Genomic DNA, 22,120 nt, shown 5'->3' on the forward strand with positions numbered 1-22,120 from the left:
CCGCCTCAGTGGGGGGTGTAGCATATGCCAAAGGCTTGGGGTGGGGCACGGCTGGCCATGGCTGCAGCCATTTTTGGGGGGCAGGGTGGGGGCTGGTAGGGAACCCAGCTGCTTGGGGAGGGGAGAATTGAGGGTGGCAGGGGAATGGCTCGGCTAAAGCCCTCCGTAAGAAGCTGCAGCCTCCCCCCCCTCAAAGGAGCAGCACAAGCGGGAGGCAGGCCCTGTGCTGCCCCCCTCCCTGGGGAAACCGGAAACCCCAGGAATGCAGGTGCCTGGCACTGTGGCCAGTCCTGCTGCTGAGCCCTTTGAAAGGGAAACGGCTGCAGTTCGGGGTAGGAAGCCCAGCTAGGGCCTGCTAACAGCCCTCCTCCCCCCAAGGTGCAGCTGGAGCCTGGGCTAAGAGACCTGCTCTACTAATCCCACAGCCCCAGGTGTCGCATGGCGGTGAAACTCCTGGGACCCTGGTGTGGGGCCGGTTGGCCACGGCTAAGCAGAATAGTAGGGGGCTGTGAAGGACTAGTCACCTTCCCCCCCCCTCGGGCCTCTATCAGAAAGAGAAGGGAAGGGGGGGGTTTCGAAGCGGCAGCACCATGTGGAGCCTGGGGCCAGCCCCTGAGCTCCATGCACGCGCAGCCGCTTTGCAATGCCGCATGCAGCCCTGGGCCAGCTGGCTTGTCCCCAGGCAACGTTTGAAAGCAGCAGCGTCGTGTGCAACCTGGGGGCTCCCCTGCTGACCCCCGGCTCCGCACAGCCCTGCCTCTTTGCCAGGCCGTGAGGCGCAGCCCCAATGCATTGATCAGTGTTTCTCAACCTTTTTTTGTTCATGGCCCCTTCTGAGCCTCATTTACCTGTGTGCCCCCCCCCCCCCGTCGGAGCCAGGGCCAACTCCCCCCTCCCGTGGCACGGGGACACCTTAGGGCCGAAATCCCCCCGCTCCTCCTTTGGGGCTGACACCCCGCCTGTCGCACGGGGAAGCCACTCTGTTCCGGGCCACAGGCATAAAGGAGGGGAGCAGCCAGTGCACAGCCGCAATCAGAGGTCAATGGAGGGATGAGAGGAGTTACTATAGAGAACTTTCTGGGTGTCTGGCTGGTGCGTCTTGCCCACATGCTCAGGGTTTAGCTGATCGCCATATTTGGGATCGGGAAGGAATTTTCCTCCAGGGTAGATTGGCAGAGACCCTGGAGGTTTTTCGCCTTCCTCTGTAGCATGGGGTACAGATCACAGCTGGAGGGTTCTCTGCATCTTGGGGCCTTCAAAGTATTTGAAGGCTTCAATATCTGAGATCTAGGTGAGAGGATTATTCTAAGAGGGGTGGGTGAGATTCTGTGGCCTGCACTGTGCAGGGGGTCAGACTAGATGATCATAATGGTCCCTTCTGACCTTAAAGTCTATGAATCCCCAGAAGTGGGGTGAAGCCGGCACTGCCGCCATTGTTGCTGGAGGTAGGTAGTGGGGCTCCGTGGGGTGTGTGTGTGTGGGGGGGGGGGGTGATCGACTGGTTGGTGACCACGTGTAATAGACTTGAGCCGAAAAAGTAAGATTACTAAACCACATAAATAAAGCTGCTGAAATTAGCCCAGAGCATGAGAGGTGAGGGTTATGGCAAATTCATCTTACGCCTGCCCGTTAAGTTGTTTCCATGTGGCCCCCAGGGGAGCCATGTGGCCCATGCTGAGAACCCCTGGCCTAGTTCAGCAGGCAATGGCACTTTAACGAATGTGGCCAGGGAGAGCTCTCCACTCTTCTTTGGGCATTTGGTGCCAGGGCAAAGACCTTGGTGGCAGTTTGCCATTGTCCAGTTCCCCTGGGCACTCAACTGCCCCCCACCCCCGTCTTCTGACCTGGGCCTGTGCCATGAGCCCCCCACAGCTGCCCCTACCGTTTGAACCAGAGCACTTCTACTCCAAGCACAGCTCACCCCTAGCTCACCGTTCTATGCACCACGTGGGGAGCGTCTCCCCCTAGGAGCCAATCTGGCCTCCAGCTGCTTCTGGGGTGCAGCATCGTCCATGGGGCCAGGTGCGGAAGGTCCCTGCCTTAGCCCTGCTGCCGCTGCTCACCCAGCACTGGCTGTTCTCCCACTAAGAGCAGCACAGGGCTGAGGTGGGGAGAGAGGTTCCCTCCCCCCCAGCCCCAGAGCAAATGGGGGGAGAGTCCGTTCTCCTGGCTGTAGCCCTGAGGCAGCCTGCACCCTAAACCCCGGTCAGGGCCCCACTTCAGAGCCTGCCCCCTCCCCTCAGCCTTGAGCAAACCTCCAGCCTCTGCCCTGCTTGGCCCCACCTCCTGACTGTGGTGCACATAAAACAGTCCTACCCGTGCCTAGGAGAAAGCAGCCGGGGCCAGGCGCACCTGGTGTAACTGAATACTTCAAGTGCCAGCACCATCCCTGTTTGTGCTGGTGGCAGCAGGCAACGGACAGTCACGCTGGGCCCGGCCGGGCTTGGTGAAGTGCAATCTTTATTGATATGACACAGACCGGCAGCCTCCCAGCCCTGCAGCCAGGGTCCAGGCCAGGCACTGGGAGCGGGTTGCTGGGTGCAAATGGTGCAGCTAGACCTCGAGAGCCAAAACGGGAGGGGGGGGGGGGGGAAGAGGGAAGGCAGCTGGTAGTTAAACCAACTCCAGCAGCACCAGGGCAGAGGAGTCCACCAGCTGGCGCACAGGCCCTGCTTGCGTGGCAAAGTCTAGGCTAAGCCCAAGTGCCTGCTGTGGAATTACACCCCCCCCCCCCCCACGCACACACCCCTACCTCAGCCAGGCGACGGCTGAGTAGGGCCCGGTGGGGCTGTCTGCACCAGGTTCGGGGGTAGGAGCAGCAGCTCAGTGCTTGCAAGTGAGAGCAGCAACCCCCCCCCCCCTCCAAACACTTGTCCTGGTCCCACAGCAGCAGGGGGCCAGAGCAGTAGCAGCCCGCAAAGGGGCAGGGGTGGGGGGGCAAAGAGCTCCCCTTAGCCCTAGCAGCCAGGCCCTGGAGCACAGGGGTGAGTGAGTGGCTGGGGGCAGGGGCAGGCCAAGGCACCTCCAGGCTGGGTACAGCGCTGGAAAACAGGGATTTTAACAGCACCCCACTGGTCTCCCCTGGGCAACTGGGCCTTTTCTATAGTGGAGCCTAGGGGAGGGGCACCCCCCCCTTTCCCTCCCCTTGCCGGCAGAGCTGGCTTCATTTCCTCAGCAGGAAGCTGCAGCAACCCCTCCAGTGCACCCAGCCAGGTAGCAGCTCCCTCCAACCCCCCCCTCCTGAGAGCAGATCCCTCATGGCCCCAGCAACAGGAGCCGATATAATCCCATGGGGCCCTCAGCCCCCCACAAGCTGATCCCACCCTCAGCCCCTCTTCAGCACCGACCCTGGCCTCAGAGCTGAGAGGGGCTGGGCTGTGACTTTGGGGAGCCAGGGGGGGTGCAGCATGTCACCCCCCTCCAGCCCTGAGACAGAGTTCAGTCCCGCTCTGGTGGCTACAGGGGCTGGCCCACGGCTGCTCCTACCCCCCCAGGGATTCTCCCGCAGAAGGGCGGCTCGGGACCAGGCCTTGGCTGTGACTAGGAACCCGCCGTGGAGCAAGAGGTGGCCGCAAAGGAGGGCCGGGTGCCGGCTGCCCCCCTCGGCAGGGGCGAGGCTCCCTGGGGTCCGGGCCCCGTGGCGGTTCCTCAGGCGAGCGGCTTGCGGAAGACGCTCCAGGCGTGGAAGCAGCGGGTGAAGGGGTGGGGCTCGTTGCCCTTCCGCACCAGGCGCAGCTTGCGGGGGCGCTCGGCCGCCTTCGAGCGCATGTGCTGGATGTAGACCTGGAAGGAGGGGGAGGGGTTGCCTCAAGCGCTGCTCCCGGCGGCCAGGCCTGATCCTACTGCCGGAAGCAGGAGCAGGCACCGGCCCCGCCCAGCCACGACCCCTCTGCTGCACCAGGCCGCTGACAATGCAGCCCCAGCCCCGGCTGAGCCTCAGAGGCAGAGCAAGGAGCAGCGTGTCAAGGGTCCATACAGCTCAACAGGCCCCAGGAACCGGGGGCAAGAGCAAGAGCCTCCCTCCCAGGGGGCAGGCCCAGGCTGCAGCAGTGTGCCCCCCCCCCAGTTACCAGCCTCCATTCGTAGCCCGGGAGCCCCTGGAGATGCTCCAGCCCAGCCTTACCTGGCAAGCTTTCAAGCTCAGCTTGATTTCCACCTGGCTCGTCTGGGTGCCCACCCACATGTAAACCTGCAGGGAAGAACAGACACTCAGAGCTAGGGAGGATCCGGGGCAGGCAGCCCAGCGGGTAGGTCCGGGGGGCAGGGATCAGGCTCTCTAGGGTAGCGGCAAAGGCCTGCAGGGTGCAGAACAGGCAGGGAGGCTGATCCCCTGCCTACGGCCCGGCCCCAACCCCTCACCTCCTGGCCGTTGTCCAGCAGCATGATGTCGTCGTCCGCCAGGTCGTCCTGGCAGAAATCGGAGCACTTCTCCGACACGGCGAAGTAGCCTTTCTCGTTAGAGCACCTGCAGGGTGAGAGCCAAAGCGCCGTTAGCAAGCGGGGCCCTGCCCCAGGCCAGCCCTGCAGGAGCCAGGCAGGGTGAGGAGTTCCTCAGATCTCAAGCGGGCGTGGGCCTGAGCTCTGCAGACCCCACCGCCTAGGGGCTCCTGCCCCTTGGCCAGCCCCCCTGCTGACACCAGGCCATCCCGCTGGCATGAAGAGCCAGCATGAGCCCTTGGAACAAACTCCCAGCCACCGGGCTGCCAACGCCGGGGACTTGGCCCGCCCGCCCGGGGCTGCGACCGCTCCCGCCCCACAGGACACAGCCAGAGGCACGCACCTGAACAGCCGCGAGTACTTCATGTAGTCGGCGTCTTCGTCATAGGCCTTCTGGCCCCCGATACCAACCCAGAAAAAGTTCTCGGGCTCCTCCCCTTCGTTTATCACCTGGTGCAGAGCAGAGGGGTCAGTGTGCGCCCGTGGGTGTTGGCGGGGTGGGGTGGGGGGGTGAGTGCAAGAGCCGCTCCCAGGTACAGTCAGATCCCGAGCCGGTGCCTGAACTGGGACCAAGCTCTCCCCTGTGGATGCACCCCAAAGGGGTCAGCAGCCACCAATGTTCCCGCTCATCTGTTCCAGCCATGTGCGGAATAAGGTGTGTTCTGTGCACCAAGACGTGTGCCAATGTGCACCACCCGGCGAAACAAGGAGAAAGCAGCCAGCTGTGGGCACTTTGCTCATCAGTTTTGGGCAGCACTGGACTCTCTCCTGAGCGGCTGCCCCGTGCACAGGGAACACTGCTGGCCAGCCTGGGACCTCGTTACTGCACAGGACCAAACGGCCTGAGTCCCACGTGCTGGCCCTCCCCTCCTACGGGGACGCAGGGGGCAAGGGACTGTTTCGTGGAGGCTCAGCCTGCCATTAGCTGTCCCGCTTTGCTGGCAGACATGGGCATCTGCCCAACACCAGGAAACCGCTCAGCAGCTGGGGACTGGCCTGGGCCTGGAGTAACCAGCTGCTGCTCTCTGCTGGCCAAAGCCTCCCCGCACTGAGGTTTCAGCCCCCATAGGCTTGGCCGGAGACCTCCCCCACCATCCGCAGAGCCATGGCTGGCCTGACCCGGCCTAGAGCGCTGCTGAGGAGCAGCCACTGGGCTGGGCAGACAGAGGCTGCCCTGGGGAAGTGCCCTCGCGGAAGCCGCCTCACCTGCTTGCTGTACGAGTCATCGAACATGTGGTTCATGATGTCCTCAGCCAGCTTGGCCTCCTCAGGGTCGGCGGCCCGGCCCACCCAGGTGTAGACGATGCCTTGGTTATCGGTGCTCTCGAACGGCACCTAGGGGCGTGGAGAGCCCGTCAGGCAGGGGCAGAGCCCTTAGGAGAAGCGGGACAAGCTGATGGAGTCCCGTCAACAGGGGCCAAGGCCCTCCGAGAAGGGCAGAGGGAGACTCCATGCGGCGGGATCTGCTGCTTTGGCTTAAGCCAGGAGTTCAGAGCAACTCGTTGCCCCCAAGGTCAGCTAACAAGTCCTGACCAATGCTCCCACTAATCTTTTCTAGCCATGTGCAGAATAATGTTTTACACGCACCGAGGCCTGTGTGAATGTGCACCACCAGCAGAAACACAAACCGAGCTGTGGGTGCTCAGCTGATCAGCGCTGGACTCTCTCCCCTGAGCCGCCTCACACAGCTGGTCCTGCCCCACACACCCCCAAGCTTTCCATTCCTCCTCTCTCCAGCTGCTCCTTGCCCATGAGCTGTGGGGAGAAGAAACCAGGCACCCAGCACCTTCAATGGCAGCCCTGGATGGCTGGTGCCTCCTTGGACCAGCCACGAGAAGGTGGCAGCAGGGAGTTTCCAGGGACTCCACCTCGTTAGCCAGAACAGGGAGGGGAGAGGGAGGGCAGGGGAATCACGGCCTCTTGCTTTTTAAGTAAAAGAAACAGGCACAGAATTCACGTCCCCCGCAGATTTCTCCCTGCAGAACAATCCATTCTGTTGCGGTGGTGCGGCAGTTACACCTTTTGGCCACTAGGGGCTGCCGTAGCGCCCGAAGAGACAGCAGCAGGCTCACTGTCGAAAGGGCGGGGCCGTGGCTGCCCCACGTCTGCAGAGGGGGATCTGGTGCTTGGGTGCAGACCCTGGGCTACGACCCGAGCGGTCACAGCCGCAGGCCCATGGAGCCCCCAGCGGCGCCCCAGCCCCAGGGCCCCTCACCTTCAGGATAAAGCAGAACTCCGAGTTGAGCAGGCTGGCGGTGGTGCCGATCTGGATGCACCTGCAAGGGGAAGACGAGGCGGTCTCAGCCCCCGCCTGGATCCCCGCCCGGCCGCCCCCCCCCCCCCAAGGAGCAGGCTCTGGCTGGCAGAGCGGCCCCTCCGGCTCTCACCGGGTGCAGAGGGCGCTGCCGTTGGTGCGGACGTGGTACAGGCTGGGCTGCAGGTTGTCCTCCTTGGACTTCCTCTTGCCCTTGTGGATAATGAACTTCCTCTTGAAGTGAGACAGGAACTTGGGGTTCTCCTGCTGCTGGGTCATGCGCACGACCTAGGGGCAAGGGGAGAGCGTTCGAGGCGTCCGGCCGCCACGGAGGGGACCCCAGCACATGGGCAGAGCCATCCAGGGAGGGAGAGCCACCGGCTAGCAAAGCATGCTGGGTATCTCCATGCAAATGAGACCCTGCCCCAGGTGAGGTGCAGCCGCGGCAGGAGCAGGGCGCCCCCTGCAGGCGAGCCCAGGAGCTCGGCTGACCCCAGGCAGGCTGAGCAGCATGCTCCAGCGGCTTGACCGGAGCTCAGTCTCCCTCGCTGGCTCCTGCAGGAGCGAGCCTGGAGCCTCCACAGTTCGCCAGGGCAGGTTGGCAGCGCCTGCCCCAGCCAACACAGGGGCCTGACGCGTGTCACACCAGCTCCAGTCCTCCCCACGCCCCCCAGGGGTCAGCATCTGCCGGAGGGTCCAAGGCTGAGCCCCACAGCTGGGACAGGGATGGGTAACACCCCCCACGCCGCAGGGACTATACGGCCTTGGGGAGCGGGGTTTTGCCTGCTACAGCCCAGCTCGTGGGATGTTCCATGTGGCTGGGGGGGGGCTCCCTGGGGGAGCGCTCACCTCCAGCTTGCCGGGGAAGAGGCTCTCAAACTTCTTCTGCAGGCTGAAGGTGAAGGTGAGCCAGCCCATGTTGGAGGCCTCGCGCCCCTGCCAGAAGTACACGATGCACTGGAAGTCTTCCTCCGGCTGCTTCTCCTCCTCCTCCTCCTCCTCCTCCGCCCCACCGCCTCTGCCGCCGCCCTTCTTCTTCTTCTCCGCCTCGTCCTCGTACTCCACCGGCACCCAGTACCTACCGGCACGGGGGGGGGGGGGGGAGGTCAGTGACACGGGGCCCCACAGCCCAGCCCAGCCGCCCTGGCCACGCCCACTCAGGGGGGTCCAGTGACACGGGCCCCACAGCCCAGCCACCCCTGGCCACGCCCACTCGGGGGGGTCCAGTGACACAGGGCCCCACAGCCCAGCTGCCCCTGGCCATGCCCACTCGGGGGGGGTCCAGTGACACGGGGCCCCACAGCCCAGCTGCCCCTGGCCACGCCCACTCGGGGGGGGTCCAGTGACACAGGGCCCCACAGCCCAGCCCAGCCGCCCCAGCCACACCCACTCGGGGGGGGGTCCAGTGACACAGGGCCCCACAGCCCAGCCCAGCTGCCCCTGGCCACGCCCACTCGGGGGGGGGGGGTCCAGTGACACGGGGCCCCACAGCCCAGCCGCCCCTGGCCACGCCCACTCGGGGAGGGGTCCAGTGACACAGGGCCCCACAGCCCAGCCCAGCCGCCCCGGCCACACCCACTCGGGGGGGGTCCAGTGACACGGGGCCCCACAGCCCAGCCCAGCCGCCCCAGCCACACCCACTCGGGGGGGGTCCAGTGACACGGGGCCCCACAGCCCAGCCGCCCCTGGCCACGCCCACTCGGGGGGGTCCAGTGACACAGGGCCCCACAGCCCAGCCCAGCCGCCCCTGGCCACGCCCACTCGGGGGGGGTGACAGCAGAACAGTCTGGGGAGGGGGGCGCTGACAAATGAGAACGGGGGAGGATCTGGGGAGGAGGGGGCTGCCCGGAGAGGCTGGGGATGTTACCTGCACAGGAAGACGTAGCAATCCTGCGTGTGGAAGTGGCCAAACTCCTCTTCGGGCAGGCGAGCGAATTTCTTGCCCTCCAGGACGAAGCCCTCCATGCCGTCCAGGTCCTCGTTCCACTCCTCCATCAGCTGCTCCGCCTGCGCAGAGAGAGGCCCGCATGAGGTGCCGTGAGGGCGACGCTGCCACTGGTGGCAAGCTGGCCTAGCGGTTAGCGCTCTGCGTGGCGGCCAAGGAGACCCTGGGGCCAGTCCTGGTCCTGATGGCTCCTCCCCAGGCTGTGGGGCAGAGCCCCTGCGTGTAGGGCCAATGCTTCCACTGGCCAGATGCAGTGGGACTGGCCTGCCCCCTCCCCCTTCCCCCCTGCCTAAGGGTAGTCCCAGCCCCTCCCTGCCCGGTCGGGAGAACAAGGGCCCAGACGACTCCCCCGCGGGGCTCCCCCCCCCATGTGCCACACCTCTGCCAGCACCATGGGGGGCTGGCGGGGCAGGAACAGCGCTGTCAGGTCCGCCTTCATCTGATCCTTCTTCTCCGCATCCTTCTTCACCTTGCCGGCCAGCCCCCCGCCCTGCAGCACCGTCTCCGCGTTGCGGGTGTAGTCCACCTTCAGCACGTCATCCCAGTTCTTGAACTTGGCCTTGAACACCTGCCGCGGGGGGAGGAGAGAGACGCCGGCCCGGGGCGCTTCAGCCTCTCCGGTGGGGGGAGGGGAATCCGGCCCTGCAGGGCAGCTCCGGCGCGGCCAGACGGGAGACTAGACGGACCCAGACTGTCCCTGCAGAGCAGCCCCCGACTCCCACCACAGCTCCACTGGCCTCTCCAGGAGCGGAGGGGCCATCAGCCAGCCAGGCTCCGGCAACAGCCCAGAAATACGGGGCTCTGGTGCTCGGGTGCCACTAGGCAGCGCTGCCCGGGCCGCCAGCATGTGCGAATGCAGAGCACTGGGCAGAGGGAGCGACATGGGGCACCCCTCCCCCGGCGTGGGAGCAGAGGGAACGTGCCCCCAGCCAGCCCCGGGCCACGGAGGGGCACCTGGAGCCGAGCACAGCGGGGATCTGCCCCCCCCCGTACCTGGCACTCGGTGCCCTCCAGGTTGCGGATGACCATGGCGTGCTTGGGCCGGTGCAGCATGCTGCACAGCTCCTGGCCCAGCTTGAGGGCGGCCGCCCGCACCAGGCGCGGGGACTTCCTGCCCACCCAGATGAAGACGTCCGACCAGCAGTCCAGGATGTACACGGCCTTGGTGTCCAGCAGGCTCTGCAGCTGCAGCGGGAGAGGAGGGACTGAGCGGGGGGGGGGGGGGGGGGGGGAATTCCAACCCTGGCCCCTGCTGGGATCTGCCCCCCCGCCCCCCCAGAGGGACCCTGAGCCAAGCAGGAGGGGAGGGAGCTGTACGGATAAGCCCTGCTCCCTGCAGGAGCCACCCAGCCTCTTGCCCCACCCTGCTCCTCCCCCCACACAAGGGAGGCGTTTTCTTGACAGTCCCCAATTCCAGCTGAGCCAGAGCGCTAGGGAGTCCCCCCAGCCCCAGGGAACCGTTCTGCTGTGGGGAAAGGGGGCCTGCTTGGCCCTGCCCGGCCCCCCCAGCCCCACACCAGGGAACCGTTCTGCTGGGGGGGGCACTGCTTGGCCCCACCCCCTAACCCCCCCAGCCCCACACCAGGGAACCGTTCTGCTGGGGGGCAGGGCACTGCTTGGCCCACCGCCCAGCCCCGCCCAGGGAGCGGCCCCCCCACTTGGCTGAAGCGACAGGGCAGTTTGAGCAGGGCCCCAGCTCCAGGCCAGTCCCCCCCCCGCCCCGTGGCCTTAGCGGAGACAGCCCCCCCCGGCCAGCCTGCTGGAAGGGACCCCCCGCCCCCGCCATACCAGTCGCATCTCCGGCAGCAGGTCCACCGTGGGCCGCTTCTGGTGCTCCACCGAGAGCTTGTAGTTGATCTGGGGCAGCTCCAGGTAGCCCAGCCCCAGGCCGACCTGAGCAGAGGGGGGGGGGGGGGGGATGAGTGGGGTGGCCAGTCTGTCCCAGGGCACCGGGGGGGAGCCCTGTGGGGCAGGGCTCCATTAGTTCCAGGGCCCTGAGGGGAATGGGGGGGGGAGGTCCCCCCGGGCAGGGCCCAGTCCATCCCAGAGCCTGGGGACGGAGGGGGACTCCTGCAGGGCAGGTAGCCCGCGAGGGCTTCTCTACCTTATACAGCTTGGGCTTGGCCGGCTGGAAGTCGTCCGGGACGTTGGCCTTGATCTCCTCGGGCTGCCCCCCCAGCACCTCCCAGAACTCGGGCGGCTCCTGGCCCTGGCTCAGCAGGGTGATCTCCGCCTTCCCCTTCCGCTCGTTCTTGTTGATCTTCTCGGCGAAGAGCCTGCACGGGGGGGAGGGGAGGGGGCCGGAGAGACTCCAGTGAGACCCCAGGCCCAGCCTGCAGTGCTCTGGGGGAGGGGCCCCCGGCCTGTGGGGGCGCACGGGAGGCCAGATGGCAGCGGGTGGGGCTCGCCCTGCCCAGGGATGGCAGGATCCCCCACCCAGCCCAGGCTGGCAGAGGGTCGCCATGCGGGGCTATGGCAGGCAGGCGCCTCAAGTCCCGCCGGGCCCTCTGCCCAGTCCGGCCTGGCGGGGGCGGCGCCCACCCTGCTCCCCGGCGTGGGCGGCGCTCACCCTGCTCCCCGGCGTGGGCGGCGCCCACCCTGCTCCCCGGCGGGGGCGGCGCCCACCCTGCTCCCCGGCGGGGGCGGCGCCCACCCTGCTCCCCGAGGGGCACGGCTGGTGCGGGGGCCCCCTCAGCGCAGCCTGGCTCTGCCCCTGCCCCCCTGCTGGGGGTGGTACCTGGCTTTGGTGGTGTTGCTCAGCGTGGCCTGGCTCCCCCGCCACACGGAGATCTCCAGGCCGTTGTCCAGGAGGAAGACGAACCTGAAGGCCAAGGAGGGGGGGAGGGGTTGAAGCCAAGCGCTGAGACGGGGGCACAGTGGCAGAGACCCGCCCCTCCCCTGGCCCCCCCCCCCCCGGTAGCCGGTCGGGGCAGAGCTCCTGGCAGCCAACACACCCAGCAAAGGCCTGGTTGGGCGAGTCCAGTTCTAGCGTCAGCTCCATCGCCGCCCCCGAGCCTTTCCCCGTGGGAGGCAGGGCAGGGCTGGAAGCCCCGTGGCTCGTGCCTTGGCCACGGTCACCCGGGGCCAGGCTGGATCACTGATCTCTGCAGCTTCTGCTCCCAGACGGGGGCCTGCAGGTCACCACCCCTATCCCGGCAGGCCAGCCCCCTGCGTGTCCCACGAGAGGCACGTCCGACCGCACTTCTCTGCCGAGCATCCCGACCTCCCTCCGCACTCACCGGGGGTCCAGCGAGGCAGCCTTCAGCGCCACAGGCTCCAGCTTAACATTCTTCTTCCCGTAGACCCGATACAGCCTGCAAGGACAGGCAGCACGCCGGGGGGCTGAGTGGGAGAGGGCCACAAAAGGAACCCACCGCCCACAGAGACCTGGACCCCACTTGGGCACCAGGGTGATGGCATGCCCTGGGGGACTCGCTGGCAACATGCTCGCAATAGATCAAGGTGTGTGTGTGTGGGGGGGGAGGGTTAACTTCTGGAACTCACTGCCACAGGACAACTTAGCAGGCAGGACTGAATCTGGGATCTCCACAGCTGAGCTCACAAGCTCACCCCATGTCCAGGACTGGAGGCCTGGGCTCCCGGGGACAGTGGTGAGGTGGGCCAGGCCCAGAGATAGGCCTGGGCTCTGCTCCAGTCAGGCAGCTCCTCTGTGCCCTCCCACCCTGGGGGCCTTACCGGGTGATGTACTGCGCGTCCTCCACGGTGTAGAAGCCGCTGGCTGTGCCCCCCTCGATGTAGGAGATCTCGTGGTCAAACACCTACACGGGGGAGGGGACAAGGGGTCAGCCAGCCGCACGGGGCTTCTCTGCGCCTCCCTCCCGGCCGGCTGGGGGTCGCGCCCCATCACAGGAAGCGCCACGTTCTCCAGCCCCAGGGCAGCTGGAGAAGGAAGGTGGGGGGGAGGGTGTCGTCTGTCCAGGGCCGGATTGGGCCGGAGGGGGCTGTGCGGAGGAGCTAGCAGCCCCCGGGGCAGAGGGAGAAAGGAGAAGGAAGGTGGGGGGGAGGGTGTCGTCTGTCCAGGGCCGGATTGGTCCGGAGGGGGCTGTGTGGAGGAGCTGGCAGCCCGGGGGCGGGGGAGAAAGGAGAAGGAAGGCAGGGGGGAGGGTGTCGTCTGTCCAGGGCCGGATTGGTCCGGAGGGGGCTGTGCGGAGGAGCTAGCAGCCCCCGGGGCGGAGGGAGGGGGGAAGGAGGCAGGGTCGGTCTCCGGGGCGGGGGGTACCTGGTTGAACTCGTCGCTCTCGTCCCCCATCTCCTCCCGCACGGTGCGGCACTCGGCCCCCAGGTAGTTGCGCAGGTTGACAGCGTGGATGGCCGCACTGGCCTTCTTGTCCAGCGTGGCCTCCTGCCCGATCCAGTAATAGATCTCCCAGCTCAAGGAGCCGCTGTCGTCCAGGAACGTCTGCGGGGGGACGCCCACAGGCAGAGCGGTCGCAGGGGGAAGCTGAGCAGGTCGTGGGGGTATCCCCCCTCCCTGGGCCACCTACACGTCCCCCCCCACCCCTCCGGCACTGGGACGCCCTCTGCAGCCACGTACACCATCCCCGACACCCCGCGAGGGGACACGGCCCGATCGACATGAGAAAGCGGGAGCGGAGGTAGGGGCGTCTTGAGGCAACGGACAGGTTGGAGGGAGCCCGTGGAGGGCAGGACCTCGGACTGTCCCATCTCCCGCCCACCGTATTAAACCCCTTCCCAAGGCACCCTCTGAGCCTAGGGAGGGAGCGTGGCCCGAGCACAGGGCTCCGGGTTCTATCTGCAGCTCAGGGGGAGCATGGCCTAATAGTTAGATCAGGCGGGTGGGGGGAGGGAGTGGGGGGGAGTTGTGAACCAGGACCTCATTGCCCCTTGGAGGGAATGTGGCCTAGTGGTCAGAGAAGAGGGTAGTGAGCCAGGACCCCCAGATCCTATTCCCCTTTCTGCCCTGGGACGCCGGGCAGCTCGCAGCAGGGCAGGGCGGCGCCGGTACCTTCAGCACGATGTAGCAGTCGGCCTCGTAGAACTTCCCGTTGAAGGCCTCGTCCACCAGGGTGGGCACGAAGTTCTCCATCTGCCAGACGGAGACGCCGGGGATCTGCCCCACGTCCTCCGTGAAGAACTCCGAGTAGTTGAGCTGCGGCTTCTCCAGGCTCTGGTCCCACCGGCGCGTCTTCAGGTCCGTGTATTTCACGTCCCCGTTCTCCTGCCGGGCGGGGGGGCGAGAGGTGAGGGCGGAGGGGGGGGCGAGAGGTGAGGGCGGGGGGGCTTCTCCCAGGCCTGGACTCCACAGCATCCCCCGCACAGAGGATCTTGCTAGGGCAGGGGAAGGCAAGATCCGGTCCCCGGCCGAATCCGGCCCACCAACCCTAAGGACCCGGCCCACGGGCCGCCCCACCAGGGCCCTCAGGCACAGAGTAGCCAGCAGCTTCAGATCAGCCCCACGCCGCCTTGAGCTGATCTGGGGGAGACTTTGCCCACTGCCCTTGCCCCCCAGCAAAACACCGCTCAGCCCCCATTGACCAGGAGCCAGCCATTCCGAGCTGCCTGGGGCTGCTGCAGGCGGTAGGGCTGCCTGAGGGTCCTGCAGGGCTGCTGGCCGGGAGCCACCTAGGTAAGTGCCTCCTGCCAGAGCCTGCCTCTGGCACCCACCCACTAACTCCCTGCCCCAGGTCGCCTCCTAAATAAATACTCTGCACCCACCTCCCCCAGGTCACAACTCCCTCCTGGACCCTGCACCCCCCCCCAGATCCCTCCCCCAGGCCAGAATCCTCTTCTGCACCCAGCCCCCCTCCCAGACCCTGCACCCCCCCCCAGATCCCTCCCCCCAGGCCAGAATCCTCTTCTGCACCCAGCCCCCTCCCAGACCCTGCCCCCCATTCCCCTGCCCCGGGTCACAACCCCCTTTGGACCCAAACTTCCTCTAAAATCTCCCACTCCCACCTGCACCCTAGGCCCCTACCCGGAGCTGCACCAAACTCTGCCCCAGACCCTGCCCCCCCCCTCGCCCCCCCAGAAAACTGCGGCCCTTGACCACTTACCAAAATCTTGGAGTGCTCCCCCTATCCAAAATTATTGCCCACCCCAGAACTGGAGGCAAACGGGGCCTTGCTGAGCACAGCTGCCCAGGCAGGCCGGGTCAGCCCTTCTCCAGCAGCTGATCTGTCAGCAAATGCCCGGCAGGTGGAGAGCCCTGGCAGGCAGGCAGCCTTGTCCGGACACCCCACGCCCACAGGATGCAGTGAGGTCTGCCCCCAGGGGCGAGGCTGGTGCCCCGATGGCCAAGCCGGACGGGCAGAGGCACGGAGCGCCCATAGCTTGCGCTGGCCTGGGACGGGGGTGGATGCACATGGGCCGTGAAGGGAGGCAGGCGAGGGGGAGAAGGGGCAAGCGGAGATGGGGCCCCACCGTGCTGTTTGCTGTCGAGAAGCCGCAGGCGAAGGTCTGGGTGTGTAACGGACGGACACCCTGCCCCCGCTCCCTACCTCCAGTTTCTTGTTCTTCTCTTGAGCCACGTCCGACATCCCCTTCAGCACCTGCTTGGCCTGGTCGTCCTGCGCCGAGTCCTTGCGCCGGCGGAGCCGCATCTTGCGGGCCGAGGGGTCCTTCGTGCCGCTCCCTGGGAACACGGACGAAGGGGGTGAGAACCGGCAGCCACAGCCTGGAAGTCACCAGCCCCTCTCCAGAGCCCAGGCTGCATGCGGGATCCTGCTCCACGGGGCACTCTCGGCCCAGAGGGGGGAAGGTGTGGGGGGCGGGGGGGAGAAAAATCGCCTGGCCAGGTGCCCTCCGGTTCTCTGCTCCCAGGGTCCGGGGTTCCCAGAGAGCCAGGCTTCAGCTGGACGGGACATTCCGCCCTCCCCAAAATCGCCCCTTGGTTCACCTGCCGCAGCTGCTGCGACGGTGGCGGGCGAGGCGCCGGCCAGGCGCAGCTGGTTCTGCAGGGAGAAGTCGATGTTGTACCACTCGGAGGTTTTGTCCACCGGCTTGGGGGGCATCACCAGGTTGGGGTTCTCCCGCACGTCCAGGATCTGCAAGGGCCCGCGACAGAGAGGCGATCCAAACACCAGCCACGAGAGAGACCCTGGCACCGGCTGGGAGTCTCCCCTGCCCCAGCGGGGTTAGGATCAGGGCCTGACGGGGTCGCAGGCGCTGCGATGCCAACCCTCCCCGGCCCACAGGAAAGCCATGCCCAGCAGCGGGCACGCCGGGGCCCAGGGTTAATCCAGCCAGCAGGGCCCACGGCCTGGGAGCCAAGCGCCACTCAGAACAGATCTGACGCTCTCAGCACCCCTAGGAATGGGCCCCGTCGGCAGAGGGACTCTCCATCTCCCCCACCCGTGCAGGGCCGGTAGGCGGGGATTCCACACCAGGCAGGGCCCAGCAGGGCAGATCCAGGTTCCCCGCCCCAGCATGGCACCAGCTGGGCACCCCAGACCAACCGCTGGGCAGCCGGGGAGTGAAGGGCTCAGCCGGCTCCATTGTAGCAGCTCCCGCCCAGGGATTTGCTAAGCCAGGGCGCGGGGCAGCCGGCTCAGCAGGACCTGGCCTCAGGCTAGACCCCCACAGCCCCTGCGTGCTAGACCCCTTGCTGCGTGGTTGCCTAGAGCCTCGACCTGGCTCCCGGATGGGTCTAGGCTCCCAGCCTCTGCGATAGACCGGCCCAGCCCCCTGCATCAACTCGGCCGCCCCATGGCTGGCGAGGGGCAGAGCACCTCCCCCGCCTGTGCAGGATCCGGCCCATTGAGGGTGCAGCTGGTGGGGTCAGGGGCTGAGCCTTGCGCTCCGCCACCACCAGCCTGAGCCCCCCGGGATGCAGGGACCGGCTGCCGCTGGTGCGCGGGGCCGGGGGCGCTGGAGGAGCACAGGGGCCCGACTCGCCCTCCCCCCGCCTCACCTCGATGCCCGTCAGGAAGTGAACGGCCTCCGGCAGGGTGACCAGGCGATTCTTGTTCAGCACCAGCTTCTTCAGCTTCGTGCACCTGGAGGGAGACGGAGGAGAGGTTTGGTGCCCGGGCGGGGGGGTGGCTGTCCCATCCCACCCGGGCGCTGCTCCGCGCCCAGGCTAGCTCCGCCTGCCAGCCACGCAAAGCCCTGCCGGCCCCTCCGCAGAACGCGCCCGCCTGCTCCTCCCGCCCAGCGACCTCGGGGGCACCAGAGACGCCTGCCTCAGCGCAAGGGGTCAGGGCCTGGCGGGGCTGGGGCGGGCTCGTCGGCCGCTTGGCGGGTGAGCTCCACACGCAGCAGGGCCGGAGGGGCTGAGTCCCGCGAGGCGGGCGGGTAACCGGCAGCCGGAAGGCGCGTCGGGACGGAGAGGGCCAGCCAGCCCTGCTGCCCTATCCCCACGCAGCGGCCCCGGGGGAGACTTGCCCAGACGATGGGGAGGATCCTGCTTCTGACCTCCAGAGCCACCCCCCCCGGCCAGGGCAGCAGGTGGGGGACCCACCTGCACAGGCTCTCGGGGATCAGCTCCAGGTTGTTGTTGGCGGCCATGAACTCCTCCAGGCTGGCCAGCTTGCCGATGCCCGAGGGAATGCCGTCGAAGTCCAGCTTGTTGGAGTTCAGATACAGCTTCTTCAGCTTGATCAGCTTGCAGATGGCGGACTGGACATGGGGAGAGACGGGCCACGGATCAGGGGCCGCCCCTAGCCTGGGCCACAGGGCCCACCATCCCAGGCATCTGGCCAGCAGCTTGTGCAACTCACTTAGCCGCTCCGTGCCTCAGTTTCCCCAACAGCACCATGGCGCTCCTGGGGTCACAGACTGCAAGGGGCACTAATGGGGACCCCTCTCAGCGAGCAAAGCACAAGCCTGTGGAGTCCGAGGAGACAGGGGGACGGTGGGACTGGCCCCTGGGGCTGTAACCCTGCTGGGGCTGTCGCAGCGTCACAAGCCAGCGGCCAAGCGCCCGTGAAAGCCACCGCGACCCCCCGGCTGAGCTTGGTGCCAGGCAGCTAGCCGGGAGGCACCGGGCCAGCTCCCCGCGGGGGGAGGGTGGCGTGTGACCTACGGGCAGCGAGGTGAGCAGGTTGCGGGACAGGTTGAGGGTCTCCAGCTGGGTCCACTGGTCGATGCAGAGGGAGAGCTCCGCGATCTCGTTGCTGCTCAGGTTGAGGCGGCGCAGGCTGGAGAGGGTGTAGAGGCACTCGGGGACCCGGCTCAGCTCGTTGCAGGAGAGGTCCACGTCTGGGGAGGAAGAGCGGGCGGGGAAGCGAAGCCCACGGGGCCGGGCCACAGTCAGCCCAGAGACGCTGGCTTCCACCCGCGCTGCGAGCGCCCGGACGGGACACCGAGCAGGGACATGTGGGGACGGGGCAGGCAGCCCCCCTCCCTGGTCCCTCTCCACCTACAACGGGGTCAGGCCTGCACCATTTCGGGGCCCCGAGGCAATTGCCTCCCTCGTCCCCACAACGGCTTGTCCCACGCGGCAGCTCCCGCTCGCAAGAGGCCCCTCCGCCGGGGGGTGTCCCGGTGCACGCTGGGACTGCAGGCCAATTCCTCCGCATTGTTAGCGGGAGCAGGGCCTTCTGGGTAATTTCCTCAGCCCCAGCGCACTGCATGGTGGGACGGCTGGACCAGGGAATTCGCACCCGTCGCCGGGCTGCCATCGGGGAAGAGGGAGCTGCCAGCGACGGGCTCAGGCAGGCCGGAGTTGAAGGCCCTGCCCTGGGAGACGCGCCCACAGCGCACCCACCGCTTGCCCAGTGCTGGGGACAGTGCTTGAGCTGCCAACGGCTCGCTGGGAGCGGGACGCCTCTCTCCGGCGCATGGCGTCCCTCCTAGGCCTCGTGCGCTGCCCAGCCGCGGCCGGGAGGAGGGCCGGAGAGGGGCCGTTCCCCTCAGCCCCGGTCTCTGGCTCACCGGCGAGGTTGGTCAGGCCTTCCAGGCTGGTGGGCAGGTTGCTCTGCGTGCGCTGCGTGTTCCTCAGGTGGAGGGTCTGCAGAGCCGTCATGGCGGGCAGCTGCCTTCACGGGGGAGGAAAGGGGGACGCTGTGAGGGGAGAGCCACGGCCAGGCCTGGGCCGAGCCCGGCATCCAAAGCTCTGGTTCAAGGGGAAGCAGCACAGGCGTAAAACTGGGCTCAGCCGGGACACGAGCCCATTCCACACGGGCTCCGGCAGCGTGCGGGGAAGGCTCAAGGGTGCCCCGGGCCGTGGGAGCCGGAGCCCTCCCAGAGGCCGTGCTGGGGGGCCGAGGCTGAAGCAAGCCGGCAGGACCTGTGCCCGCCACAGCTATGCAGAGAGCAGCCAACACAGGCTGCTCTAGGGATCTCGCTGCCTCCTGCGTCAGGAAGGCAGGACAAGGGACCCACTGGCAGTGGGGTGGGCTCTGGAGTGGCCTTGGGGATAGGGCATTGGCCTGGGGAGGGCAGGGTTGTGGGTTTGAGTCCCTGGGAGTGGCCAGACAGCTGCCCCAGGGACGGAGCAGTCTTTAGGGCTGTGGCCGGCACTATGAGGCCCAAGAAACTGGGCCCATCGAAAGACTTCAGGGCTGGAGGCCAAGCCTAAGGCGGCGAGCGGGGGAGGGCTGGTGTCAGCGATGCCGCAGGCCGGGTCCCTCGCCCAAGGGCTCACTGCAGAAGGGGCCCAGCAGGCTGGGTTCTCAGGTGTTAAGCGGGGAATAAAGCCCCTGGGTTGCCTTTCGGCAGCGGCTCTGCCTCCCCAGCCCGGTGCAGCTGCAAACCAGTCAAGACACCGGGGCCCAGGCCAGACCAGGCTCTGCCCAGCAAGGCGCAGGAGAGCGGCCCGAAGAGCGCCCAGCCAACGGGGCCTCTCTTGGCCCGTCCTGCCCCCCCCCCCCCACAGTGCCGGCTGCCTCCCCCCACCAAGGCAGCCTGAGCCCCGCGACCTACCGGAGCTGGGCGTGCAGCAGCGGGTTGTCGTTCAGGATCAAGGTCTGAAGGTGCACCAGGCGCCTCATCTGGGGCGGGAGGCTCTCCAGCCGGTTCTCGCTCAGGTCCAGGTACAGCAGGTCCGTCAGGTTGATGAAGAGCTGGGTGGGGATGGTATCGATGCTGGAGGGGGAAGACGAGGCAGGGGCTGGTTACCGGCCGGGGGAGGGGAGGGACGGGGCTGGGCGCAGGGAGGGGAAGGATGGGGCTGGGCGCAGGGACCCTGCAGTGCCAGGCTGGGAAGTTGGGGTGTTCACAGTCGGTTAAATAGGAAACCGGGTCACCGCCGACACTGTCACACGCTGCCGGCTCGGCAACTGTCGGATGAAAGCTTCATCCTGCAAAGCCCGCAGCAATGCCTCCCCGGGAGCCGGCTGAGTGGAACCGGCGCCCGAGGGGGCGTCAAGGCTGCAATCAGCCACGTCCACAGCCACGAAGGGGCATGGGCCAGCTGCTCCAGAACATACCCAGGGCCTGGCCAGGGTCGTACCGCCTGGGTGGCTGCAGCCTCGCAGCTGTGATTGGCGCCACGTGCAGCAGTCTAATTTTTTCCCCACCCATGTGCAGAATCAATTTTGTTCTGCGCACCGAGGCATGCAGAGACGTGCACCACCCATGGACACACCTGCTGCTGACTGTGGGCGCTCTGCCAGTCAGCTGGGTGGCACCTGAATCTCTCCTGAGCAGCCGCCCAAGCACTCCGCTTACAGGGAACGCCGGCAGTCCCCCCGCTTCGCCTGGCTGGGTGCAGACACATGCCCCGGGTCCCCAGGAAGAGACAGCAGAGCGCGCTCAGCTCCCTGCCCGGCACAACAGGGCGGAGCGAGGGGACCCAGCCTTGTTACCCAGCCCGGCAGCAACACAAAGGGGGATCCTCCGGGTGTGGACAGGGCCGCAGGGGATTCCCCGGGCCGGGGAGGGAGGGCATTTCCAGGGGGAGTGAGCCGCACGGGACACGCGCCCCTTGCCCAGGAGGCAGAGCAGAGGAGGGCTCCCTGCAGTGGCCTGTTTGGAACCTGACACGCTGGGATCGGCTGCTCTACGCGCCCCTCGTAGCAGATCCCTTCTCTCCACGGCATCAGCGCCAGCGGCCAGGCCTGCCCCAGGTCAGGGAGGGGGGTTGGTTGGCAGGGCTCTCCTGCCAGCTTAGCCAGGACGTCTCACCTGCATGCCCAGCTGGTGCACCCAGCCAAGGAGCCCCCTGCCCCAGCCTGGGCAGGGACCCCCGATCGGCCAACCCACCTGTTGTGGCCGAGGTTGAGCACAAGCATGTTCTTGGCGTTCTCCAGCTCCCGGGGACACTCTGTGAGCTGGTTGTAGCTCAGGTCCTGGGGGACGGGAAGCAAGAGAGCCGTCAGGAGCAGCCCTCCAGCTGACACAGAGCGACCCGCCCAGCAACAGCCTCCCACAGCCAGAATCAGCCCCCTGCCGCCACTGCGAGGCTCTTCAGGGCTGGCCATGCTGCCGAACGGCCAGGTCTGAGGGCAAACGCATGCCCTGGATGACGCACTGAGAGCGGGTACCATGATTAATGTTCCCTCTCCTTGTTTTCACACAGGTGCGGAATAAATTTTGTCGCGCGCACCAAAGCATGTGAGAATGTGCACCACCAGCAGAAACCCAAACCCAGCAGCGGGCCAATCAGTGGGGCAGCACTGGACTCTCTCCTGAGCAGCCGCCCAAGTGCCCAGCTGACAAGGAACATGAGCCAGGACTGCACCTACCTCGGCACACAACCCTGCCCCCCTTCGGTGCCCCTATCCAAAACCAGGGCACAGCCTCTAGTCTTCACAACCCAGCCGTGAGCTTTGCTACCTGCCGAGCCAGGCACAAGGACACCATGAACTTTGCCCTTTCCAACACAGCAGCAGCCGGGGGCAGCTGTCCTGCGTCAGTTTCTTCCGAGGACGCATCAGCGCCGCTCAGAGTCGGGCCCCTGGGGGTTTTGGTGTGGCACACCAAAATGGAGGCTGCTCATTGGACGTTCCCCTTTATTTCTCTGCCAGATCGTGGTGTTTACAAAAGACAGGTTAGGAATCCCCAAGGACATTCCTGGGTCGACTAGATCAGCTTTAAAATGGAGACGAATTCCGAGGTCAAGTAGGTGATTAGGTGCATTACAGTAATGTCCTTAGGCCCTAATTGGAGGCCAAAGTGAGCGTTAGCATAATACACACACTAATAACTGACCGTCCCTGTCACACTCCGCATTCCCCTGCAGTAATGGGCTGGCGCCTGTACAGCCAGGAATGTCCTATGGCCAGACTTTGCGACAAGGATACATTTGTAAAGGGTTAATCGGGGAATAACCTTCAAAATTTGCAGAGAGGCAAAGTCAGAAAAATCGCTGCTGGAGAACTTAGACTTGGAAGTATAGTCACTTGTGATGTATATTGAGGTATGAGGTTAGCAATTTGTTTTAACCGTTTCAAAACTTTTTGAATCTCAACATCCACGGTCATTAAATAATTATTGGCTGACCCAACACCCTCCCTCCATGATTTCATCCATCTGTGATACATTAAAATCAATATAAATCTAAACAAAGCTTAAAAAATAAACATTGATTAATATCCACTGAAACTGTAAGTCAAATGCGG

The 22,120-nt window shown here is 66.2% G+C and overlaps 1 protein-coding gene across 1 annotated transcript in view; it reads right to left on the minus strand.

The window, feature by feature from the left end:
- Positions 1 to 2,442: 2,442 nt before the first annotated feature.
- Positions 2,443 to 22,120, minus strand: part of FLII (FLII actin remodeling protein) — a 28,451-nt gene continuing 8,773 nt past the window's right edge. Inside the window, exons 5-30 of the mRNA XM_075899771.2 lie at positions 20,763 to 20,848; positions 19,482 to 19,643; positions 18,492 to 18,595; positions 17,641 to 17,816; positions 17,077 to 17,234; positions 16,528 to 16,612; positions 15,514 to 15,661; positions 15,116 to 15,249; positions 13,624 to 13,836; positions 12,877 to 13,056; positions 12,333 to 12,415; positions 11,876 to 11,950; positions 11,374 to 11,457; positions 10,741 to 10,912; positions 10,425 to 10,529; positions 9,630 to 9,821; positions 9,016 to 9,204; positions 8,559 to 8,698; positions 7,541 to 7,769; positions 6,825 to 6,979; positions 6,653 to 6,713; positions 5,644 to 5,772; positions 4,781 to 4,887; positions 4,360 to 4,465; positions 4,124 to 4,189; positions 2,443 to 3,783 (exon numbers count right to left, since the gene is read on the minus strand). Of these exons, the coding sequence (XP_075755886.2) occupies positions 3,649 to 3,783; positions 4,124 to 4,189; positions 4,360 to 4,465; positions 4,781 to 4,887; positions 5,644 to 5,772; positions 6,653 to 6,713; positions 6,825 to 6,979; positions 7,541 to 7,769; positions 8,559 to 8,698; positions 9,016 to 9,204; positions 9,630 to 9,821; positions 10,425 to 10,529; positions 10,741 to 10,912; positions 11,374 to 11,457; positions 11,876 to 11,950; positions 12,333 to 12,415; positions 12,877 to 13,056; positions 13,624 to 13,836; positions 15,116 to 15,249; positions 15,514 to 15,661; positions 16,528 to 16,612; positions 17,077 to 17,234; positions 17,641 to 17,816; positions 18,492 to 18,595; positions 19,482 to 19,643; positions 20,763 to 20,848 (3,474 nt within the window). The 3' untranslated portion in view covers positions 2,443 to 3,648. The remainder of the gene's footprint in view (positions 3,784 to 4,123; positions 4,190 to 4,359; positions 4,466 to 4,780; positions 4,888 to 5,643; positions 5,773 to 6,652; positions 6,714 to 6,824; positions 6,980 to 7,540; positions 7,770 to 8,558; positions 8,699 to 9,015; positions 9,205 to 9,629; positions 9,822 to 10,424; positions 10,530 to 10,740; positions 10,913 to 11,373; positions 11,458 to 11,875; positions 11,951 to 12,332; positions 12,416 to 12,876; positions 13,057 to 13,623; positions 13,837 to 15,115; positions 15,250 to 15,513; positions 15,662 to 16,527; positions 16,613 to 17,076; positions 17,235 to 17,640; positions 17,817 to 18,491; positions 18,596 to 19,481; positions 19,644 to 20,762; positions 20,849 to 22,120) is intronic.

This window comes from Pelodiscus sinensis, chromosome 15 (genome assembly GCF_052426305.1).
Source record: "Pelodiscus sinensis isolate ZL-2025 chromosome 15, ASM5242630v1, whole genome shotgun sequence".
NCBI lineage: Eukaryota > Metazoa > Chordata > Testudines > Trionychidae > Pelodiscus > Pelodiscus sinensis.